The sequence below is a fragment of the Alligator mississippiensis genome, chromosome 4, assembly GCF_030867095.1.
Source record: "Alligator mississippiensis isolate rAllMis1 chromosome 4, rAllMis1, whole genome shotgun sequence".
NCBI classification, from domain to species: Eukaryota; Metazoa; Chordata; order Crocodylia; family Alligatoridae; genus Alligator; species Alligator mississippiensis.
In genome coordinates, this window is record NC_081827.1 from 162947933 (window position 1) to 162957712 (window position 9780).

The 9780-nt window shown below is 46.4% G+C and overlaps 1 protein-coding gene across 2 annotated transcripts; it reads right to left on the reverse strand.

Annotated features, from left to right (window-relative positions):
* Nucleotides 1-328: 328 nt before the first annotated feature.
* On the reverse strand, nt 329-9772 carry CNP (2',3'-cyclic nucleotide 3' phosphodiesterase). Of its 2 annotated transcripts, none has more exons than XM_014604720.3 (4): nt 9751-9772; nt 3689-4358; nt 2866-3008; nt 329-2214 (listed from the first exon to the last, which is right to left on the reverse strand). In XM_014604720.3, the coding sequence occupies exons 2-4, from the start codon at nt 4302-4304 to the stop codon at nt 1762-1764; spliced, it is 1212 nt and encodes a 403-aa protein (XP_014460206.1). In that variant the 5' UTR covers nt 4305-4358; nt 9751-9772; the 3' UTR covers nt 329-1761. The 2 variants fall into 2 exon arrangements, with proteins under 2 accessions (XP_014460206.1, XP_006264611.1); XM_006264549.4 differs by lacking the exon at nt 9751-9772 and adding an exon at nt 8482-8655.
* Between the last annotated feature and the right edge of the window lie 8 nt (nt 9773-9780).

Here is a 9780-nt window from a genome sequence, read left to right on the forward strand (position 1 = left end):
TGTGCCCCTCTGAAGCTCAGTAAGGAATTGCTAGTCACCTGTTCTCTTATTGGAAGCAGCAGGCCAGCTGAAAGGCTTGTGGTGGTTTGCCAGTAAACTCACCAAATCACAGCATCCGAGACACTGCCCTGAAGCTTCCCTTGGTTTTAATTTAGACAGTCTGAGAGGGGAAGCAAAGGATATTTCCCTATGTATGGAGCAGTGTCTGGGGAGCAGCACTGCATGCATGCACAGCCACTATCCATTGAGAGGGCAGGGGCCATGGGGCAACAGCTCCTGTACTGTTTCCAACCCTGGAAGTACGTGTCAAAAACACAGTAAACATATATAAATTAATATGGGGTTTATTTCAAGACGCTTTACAGTTCATGGGACATGAGCATAAGCTGCTGTTCTGACCTGAATCTATTAGTTTGGCCTAGTGTTACAGTAGGCCAATGACAGTAAGTATCCATTGCATGATAGGCAAGCTGTTTGACTTTTCACATAAGCAGAAACAAGCTTTAACTGTCAGACAAGTTTAATAACTGAAAACATTTAAACAGCCAGTTTGAAAAATGTTTAGTGTGAACACAGGCAAAGTTATGCAAAGTTACAGTGCCACCATTTACCTCCTAAGCTATGACATGTTAGCTTCATGTACTGCCACCTAACCTTAACATTCAAGAGAATTAGATTTTGAATCCAAAAGTAGGAAAATCAGTCTTGCATGAAGTACAATAAAATACTTCAGGTGTGACTTAGTTTCTATAAGATCATGAGTTAGAGATGGAAGAGACCTATTAGTTTATTCCATCCCCCTCCCAGGGCAGGATTGTTCCCTACAGTTTATGTACACTGGACAAGTAGTGCTTTGTCCAGTCCACTCTTGGATGTCTGGTGTGAAAGTGGCAGGTGCCATATCACAGCAAGACTGAAAAGATTTAATGACTTGGAAGCTTCTCCTAATGCTTAGCTTAAATTCCCTCTTATGTGATTTTACACATGCCACTTGCCTTTAATGTACTCTTAGCTTAGGCTGGATATATGGGTCCTTCTCCTGCCAATGAACATATGCATGGACTCTTTTTCCTATTAGCAGTTTGAAGGTGGGGAGGCCACATGTGGCAAGCCATGTGGATGCAATAGTTTGACCTTCCATAATGAAGGCTCTTGAACTCCCCAGTCTCTCTTCCTTATCCTTGTTGACCAAAACCATCAAGAACTCTACTCCTATCCTTGCTACCCATTGCTGGGTTTTAGTGGTTTTAACCTAGTTGTCTGCTACCCAGGACACAATGTTCCAGCAGCCTATGGAAGGGTCTGTCCCAGGTTCAACTTGCTTGGCTTCAGAGTATTAAAAGTAGCTCTAAGCTTTGGTCCACCACTGTCAAAATACTTTCATATAATGATCTAAGGATTGTGGTTCTTAGGGAAATTACAAAATGGACCATAAAAAATAATCCTCTGAGAAAAGAAAAGCTGTACCTCTACAAAAAAATGTACATTAAAAAAGTCTTTCAGCTCTTCAGTTACCGAATCATATTTGGTCTACTGGAAAAGGATCAGAAATAGGTTTTTAGGTGCTTAATTTTTCTTTACAGTCAATCAGGTCATTAATTTCCTTCCTGAGGGCCAATAAATTGTGTCTCAATGGAGAGACATCACTCAAATTTGCAGAAGGGCTTACTTTAGTACAGGTAGAATTATTTCTCTACAATTTCATAAATGTTACACAAGTTACTTTGTCTTTAAAAAAAGGCAACTGCACTACTAGAGCATTTAGATAATAGTGCAGGAATTAAAGGCAGAGCCTCGTTTGTTACTGCTTTGAGTAGGCACTAGCTTTCCTTTGCCATAGTAACCTGTGAATACGGCTTTCACTTCAATCTTTTTAGAAAGCAGGAGCATCCACATGCCATTGCCAAAGTACTGCAGTTTCCCTCCTCCAATTTCCCCAACTTCATCACCTTTGTTCCCTGCCTTTTCCAGCTTGACGAATTCCAGGAGGTCAATGCCAGTCTGAACTGCTTCTATGCCACTGGCACATCCAAGGGTAACATGAGCTCGGCTGCCTTTGGGCAGGTTGTCCGTGGGTTGTATCTTGTCAACATCATTTGGCCACAGCAGCAGGTCTTGATCAGTCAGATCCACACGAGCACCAGCAGTTTTTGTCGTGATGAACAGTGCAGAGATAGTCAGGGTAAAGGCTTTTCCGTAGGCCGCCTTCACAGCCTGCAGAGAGAAAGAAAGCAAAGAAGAGACTTGAATCTAGAACAAAATTTTGACTGCCTGTAAAAACAGACATTCAGTTTGCCAGGTCTATGCAAACCACAGACATCTTGATCTTCTAGCTCTCTATTTCTTTCCGGTTTTAATCTCCAGGAAAGAATTTGCATATTTCACTTACATAGCAATGCCTACAAAGAGCTTAATATATACTCGGATCTTTCCATTCTCCAGAAACATCCTGGCTACATGTAATTTCTCTCTCCCCCCACCCCCTTTCAGTCATCTTAATTCCTGCATTTAACTGGACCCTCAGGCTAATCAACTACTGAAAGGTGCAAATTCCTTAAGTAACTCAGGATCTATTAAAACCAACCCTCCTACATCCGAGAAAGCCATGAGAACCTCTAGCTAGATTGGAGGCAAGCTGAAAACATCAGACATCTCCACACCATCATTTTTTTCAATCCCAATGAACACCACCACCCTGCCTGCCTCTCTACAGCTCAAAGCCAGGTAAGTGTTCTTGTGATAGAAATGTACACTGTTGCTACAGCAAGCTGCTTGTCCTCTTCTGGCCTGAACCAAGGTAACCAGCCCACTTGAACATGGTGCTGGGGGCAAGGGGAAGGGAGTAAAACTCAACCAGACACTAACTTCTTGTTGTGCGTATTCTTCAGCTCCTGGAGCCTTCCCGAAGTCGGTGTACTTTGTAGTACAGTGCAAGACACTCGGTGGCCTTTTCACGAAGTAGCTGGTTAGGTCTATTTTAAGTTTGGGATCTTCAATGGCAGGAGCAACTGTAAATATAGATGAGCAGAATTACTACTGAGAAATCAGGGTGGCCCCATTATGCCTCTTCATTCCTACAAGCACTGGTTTAAGTTTCTTTAGCATTTAATGCTGTTTAGTGCTAAAGATAGCTGGGCAGGAGAAGATATTGAACTGGGCCACATGGCTAGCACAGAGCAGCAAGGCCACTTCTTTAGACCACCCAGCCATCTTCCCTGACCTTGACCCTGTGGGGGATGCTTTAGGAGCAGGAAAATAATTTGATCTTTTTGGTCCTTGGCTGCTTTGCTGTTTTACTTGGGCCATCAGAGGAAACAACTGGGAATTACTTTGCTACTTCCTTTCTTAGCTAGATTCCAACCTGAGAGCTGTAGCCAAAAGACCCTACGTCCCACTGCCAGCACCTGGAACTGGGCTCCTTGGGGCACACTGTCCAGAACTTTCCATTAAAAAAAAATCTGGGGTTTGCTTCCTTATAACTCATATAACATTACTTTGGCTTCTAGACATTATGTTGCCCAGTATCCTTATCAAGAAAGGTTGCATTTCAAATTTCAAACTGAACTGGAGGTATTCTTTTGAAAGCAGAGTGGGTAAGTTTGCTTATTCCCTGTGTTTTGTTTTGGGTTTTTTTAAGTGGTGATTTTTTTCCTTGTTAAAGTAAGAGCTTTAAGATACTTAAACATACAGTGTTTAGACTCCTTTTTGAATGCCTTGGAGCTTCCAAGCTCATCGAGAAAAGCCTGCCCAATCTTCCTCAAGTTCTCAGAAGTTTTTCTGTTCAAAAACCAACCAAAATACATGGGTAGGAATTCTTTCTCCAAGTTTGGCTTCATCTTTTTCAGGTCTTCCACAGACAGTTTCCATTGATTCTTTTCCTTCAGCTGCAAGCAATCCATTTTCCACTGTGTTTTGGGTTCAGCAAAGATGACTTTGTACCGGTACTTGTCAGCAATATCAAAGAGTTGATCCAGCCGCTCCCTTTCATGATGAGTGTCATCCACAACAACAACACTGATGTCTCGCTTGCAACAGTCAACTACATCCTCATCCATCTTTGAATAATCTTCAGGAATGGTGCTTCTTACTGCAGGTACAATCTTATAGCTATCAACAGAAATGATCCGGCAGGCATCCTTATATCTGTCTTGAATGGCGTGGGCAAGAGTGGATTTCCCACTGCCTGGTAGACCTCTTAGGATGATAAAGGTTTTAGATTCCTTGATTGTAGAAACAGTATCATCATCATCAAGGAATGGAAACTGCAAGTTTTCAGGCCTCTCTTTTGATGATTGAGTAGACATTTTCCTAAATATTTTAGGCAGGAATGTGTGACTCTTCTTTGTGAAGCCTTTGTTCTGAAATTAAAACAAAAAAAATGTATATTTTAGACATCCAAAAAAATACCGTCTTTCTGACTGTGAACAATACAGCACTGTCCTGGTCCTTATTGGAAACCAGGGGGAGGAGGGGAGGGCTACTTAGAAAGGCAGAAGTGGTCCAGTGATGACTTTAAATGACACTATTATGTCATACATCTATGCCACCATTATTAGACCTCAGCTGCTTTATTCAGCTTACAATGCTCTGAACAATTAACAGAAACTTGTCCCTCAAAGCGTTTCTGCTGGGCCCCACAGCGAGTCAAAAGTACTCCATCTCAACCAAGTAGACAACTCAAAAACTTAAAAGGTGCAAGTCAACCTCCTTTGCTTATTGTTCTGTGGATTGTGCCTTTTCCCTAAGTGCCCATAACTAAACTCCTTAAATGCCAGGGAGAATAACATCACCGCAAGCTCCACAGTTCTGGAGGCTCAGTCTCTCCTCTCCTTGCCCCACGTACCAGTTAGGGGTCAAACTCAATTTGGTACATTTGAAAACAGAGGCTATAAAGTTCCCGAAGTTAAGCTTTTATAAAGACTACGCCAGCCTATGGAAACTTAAAAATAACCCAAAGAGAACCGAAAATCTTGTGCTGTTGTGCAACTGCTGATGTTGGGCAAACTCTGTTAAAAATCAAGCTGCAGAGGCTACAAACTAATTTGCTTCAAAGTGAATTTCTTTTACTCTTTTTATGCATTAGAAGCACTTACATCAAGCCTGCATCACTGCCTACACACGAATGATCACATTTGGTGCCGTGCACCTTGCAATTTGCCAATTAATTACCTTACACCATTCCCACCTGGCTTCCCAGGTATGTACCACATTTTGGTTGTAACGTACTACATCAATCTTATCTACCATTGTATTTATTCCACCCATCCATCCCAGGATGCTCTTGACCAGATTCCAAATGTTCTGACGTACTCTGGTGCTTTCCACAAAACTAGAGACTTGCAGATTTTAACTTTTATTGCTCTTGGCCTATCTTATGACTTACATTAGGGCTGGCTAACTTTCACAAATGACACGGGCAGCCTCCCAGTATAGCATGCGAGGTGCAGGCAACACAGTGGCAGATACGGCAGGGAGCATAAAACAGAGTAGCAGATAGGTTAGGGGACTGAAGTGGCATGAGGATGGTATAGGGCTTCATTTGTGGTACACCTACCAAAGAGGTTGGCTCCCACTGGCCTACCCTGTAATGACAGGCACCTTCAAAATGCCTTGGAGGTGAGAAGTCTACCAGGAATAATTTCTTGCAGTGTATTTTTGTCAGACATGTACAGGTCTAGGACTGACATTTGAGGTTTCCTTTTCCCCTCTCAAACTAATAAAGTTGCTTAGAGTATACAGCAGCAGGGGCTACAGGAAGGACCTTAGAAGGCAGCAGCATATCTGTCAGTGCTTTGCTCTGAGAGCCAAATACACAATGGAGTGGGGTCACTCAAGGCAGATGATGGTCTTTCAAATATAATTGTAACACAGGTCGGGGGAACTAGAAATCCTAAGATGTCATTTGGGCAAGGATCAATCCAGGAACTGCTGTGGTACCAGGGTATTTCAGCATCATGTTATCACACTAGTTTCCTTATCAGTATACTTACGATGGAGGGTGACCTCCTAAATGGCTAAGCAGAAGCTGAGATTTGAATGAAGAAATTTTTTTTTAAAAGCCCATGACCTGAAGATGCACATTTTCAGTTGCAGAGCAGGGGCAGGGACTTCTGAAAATTAAAAGAATTGCTTTTCAGCTTCCTTCTCCAGTTAGCAAGGTAGCCAATTTCCCTGGCAAAAATCTGTGTGCAGCTGGAGCAATAGCTTGGCTTACCAGAATACAACATATTTATATCTACAACTAGTTGCTCGTATTAGCCAGTAAAAGTGTTGAATCTTAGGAAAGTGAGTGGTCTGCACTATTGATGGAAAGTGATCAAAAGCCTTCTCCCACTAAGGACATCTAGTCTGTAAAAGCGAACAATAGGACTGGGGAAGAAGCACCTCCATTATGCATGTGAGATGTGATCACATCTCCCCATCTTTCCTCCTCCTCTTTGCTTGTAAGCATTTTGAAGTAAGAACTGTCTTCCTCTAAACCCAGTTTAACATGGTGGGTTAAACACTGCTTACACTCTTGAAACCCAGAAATCCAGTCCCCTGCAGTCACTCACAAGACCTTGGTCTCCAAGCTGCTTGAGAATGGCTACTGGAGTGACCCCGGATTGGTCTCATTGGCACACTGCCAGGTGCTACTAGCACACAAGTCTTCTGCAGCTGGCCACTGCCACAACTGAACTGAACTTTTCAGGTAGGAAAAGCTTAGCAGGTGTTTGTACTGGCAGCTTGTATGTATAATTCTTAGCACCGAGCGTAGCATGCTCACAATGGAAGATCACCATCTGAATGGTTTTCAGGAAAGATCCAATCTAGATGAGAGACTGACACAGCCAACCTTCACCCTCCCACCCTACAGCCTTCTCCCCTCAGTGGCTGCATGCTACTCTCCTTCATCAGAGAGCCTGGCATCTCAGTTCTTCTGCCAGGCCCCTTATTCATCCAGCATTCAAGTCCCTTTAGAGTCATTTCAGCCCCAGGACTCAGAAAAACTAAAAACATCCTTATTTATTACTTCCCTCCCCTTAATCAGCCTACTTCTTCATCTGAGACAGGGATCCATCCCTTCTTGAACGTCTGGAAAGCACTTGAGCTCACTGCTGGAGTCCACAGCAAACAAAACAGTAAGTCCCAATACTTCAACTAAGTCTTAAAGCAATTCAGTTCTTCCTGCGTGCTGTGTGCTGCTCCTCTACCAGCCTGAGCAGTGAAGGTTGTCTAATCGGTTACATTAGTGCTGGCTCGCAAGAATTAAACTGCAAGGCATGCGTGGGTGCAAGGCTTTTGCTGCCTATTTTTAGAAACAACAGGACGGCAAAACATTTTAGTCTGGTTTCAGCTACATTTTTGATCCCTGTGAACTAGTCAAAGAGAAGCAGCTGGTTGGCAAACGCTCCAGAACACTATTTGTCTAGAGAGAGAGAGAGAGAGAGAGAGAGGGAGCGAGCAGATTTTGCAGGGCATCATTTTTAAACTTTGCAGTAGGCTTCTTTCAATCTGAGCAGGGGCTGCAAAAACGTTAGTGTATCATGTAAAAGATCAGACAGGCTCAAGAGAAACCAGCTACAGAGCTGTTAAACATTTTCCAGCACTAACTTTTAGAGTTTGTTGGCTCTTTTTATAGCTAGGTAGCCCTTTTTATCCTGTGAGATTTCCTTGGCACATGCAGCCAGTCAAAATTGTACTGTGCTACTCACCAGCAACCTGCATGATTAAGTACTTTGCTGAATTAGTCGCACAGATCACTTGAATCATGTAATACATTTTCACCAGACCTGTGCGAGGTGATTAGCTGCACCGGTCACTGGTGACGCACACCATGAATTCCTGCGCCCGCGTGGCCCTTCTAAACTTTATTGCAACATTCGCCAGCAACTCGTGCGATGGATGACTTGACACATGTCACCCATCTAAATGAATCGCACCGGTCACCGAAGCATCGTGCAGTGACGTTTCGACTGGCCCCCGACGCCGAGTCACGAATTGCATGGGTCACGTGGGATGGTCCCGATAAAGTTTCGACTGGCCACCAGAGCCGAGTCATTTCTCGCGTGGTTCCCCAGCGACCAGTGCACAGAGTGACCCGGGCTGCGTGGCCAGTGGAAAGGTTTGTCTCGCAGCTTACCAGGGCACAGCACGAGGATGGGCCTAGCCCTCCTGTGGCCCCTGCTCTATGTTACATACAAGTCGACAGGGCAACCACGTTCCCACCAGGCGGGCAGGTGGAGGCGCCCACCCCCTCACTCCCACGTGAACTGGGCCAGACTCCTTGGCAGGGGTGGGCAGACACGGAAACTTTTATGGCACGGGTCACCAGTGCCCGGGGCTTCGCGCCATGGATGTAACGTCGGCCGACAGGCTGCCCCTCTGCCTTTAGGGCCGGGACGACGCCCGAGCGCCCATTGTCCGAGCACAAGGCGCGGGGGACCCCGGGCAGGGGCCAATCAGCGCCCCCCTCCCCTCCCCTCCCCCCGCCCCGCTCACCATGGTGAGGGCAGCGCCTCCTGTGGCAGCCGCCGCGGGCCCGAGCTAGGACGCGGCTGAGAGCGGAGCGCGGGGAAGCGGCTCTCGGGGAGGGGGGCCCGGCCGCAGCCGCTTTCATACCCCGAGGGGAGAGGGCTGCCCCCCCCAACACACCCACCAGTGGTACCGCCCCAGCGGGCGGCCCCACGGCGCCTGCGTGGGCGGGTGGGGGGGCGCGGCCCCCTGGCGGCTGGGGCGGGGGTTGCAGGAAGTGGAGCCGCTTGCGGCGCCTAGCGGGACCGAAACGCCGCGGTGACGTGCGGCCCCGCCCCGCCCGCAGGGGCTTTCCGCGGGTGTCGGGCTGCGCCAGTCCCTGCGCACTGCAACCTGCAGGCCACCGAGCCCTTCCCCGCCCTCCCGGGACCCTGCAGAGCTACAAGCCCCTCGTACCCCCGCTGCGCCTGGGAAGTGCCCAAATGATCGCCTTGTCCCGGGACAGTCCGGACTGATTCGCGGCTATTGCCCTGCCAGCTACATGTGCAAGCGATTGTCTCTCGTCCCCTTCCCTCCCCCATTAAGCAATGAAGACCCCCCCACCTTTTGGTGCAAGTCAAACCCTCGCACTGTCAGCCCCGAAGTAAACAGATCGCCTGCTTTTAGCCAGTGACGGTAGCTCATGTTAGACGCTGGATTTTTGTGTGTCCCAGGTAGTGACCTAAAATGATCAATACAAGCAGGGGGACAATGGAGAAGAGCTGAATCCCAAAGTGCAACCCCCCCCCCCCCAAGCTGTGTAAGGAGAACACATGCACAGAGTAAGAAACAAATCTGCGCACACAAAGAGCTGTGTTAAGAAACACACACACACCTGTATGTTAAGGAAAATGTGCACACAGCTGCAGAGGAACACGTGCACGCGCGCACACACACACAGCTATATGTTAAGGAATGCACATTCATGCACAGATGCATACACACAAAGCTGTATGTTAAGGAACATATACACACACAAGTACACACAGACACAGCTGTGTGTAAAGAAACATACACCTGTATGTTAAGGAAAGCATATGTGCACACAGAGCTGTAAAGAAACGCATGTGTGCATTCACACACACACACACGAAGCTGTATGTTAAGGAACACGCATGCGTGGATGCACAAACAGCTGTATGTTGAGACACACATAAGTACACACGTATACACACACACACACACACACACACACACACACACACACACACACACAGCTGTGTGTAAAGAAAAGGAAGCAGCAGGGATGATCCACACCTGGTTCTTGTAGACCAGCTTCAGCCTCCC

What these genes read in the sequence shown, in the direction of transcription:
- CNP (XM_006264549.4), bottom strand. An exon ending in CAAAAAGGAGTCTAAACACT is followed by an intron (nt 3,009 to 3,688) that starts GTATGTTTAAGT and finishes CTATATTTACAG; the next exon opens with TTGCTCCTGCCATTGAAGAT. An exon ending in AAGAATACGCACAACAAGAA is followed by an intron (nt 2,215 to 2,865) that starts GTTAGTGTCTGG and finishes TTCTCTCTGCAG; the next exon opens with GCTGTGAAGGCGGCCTACGG.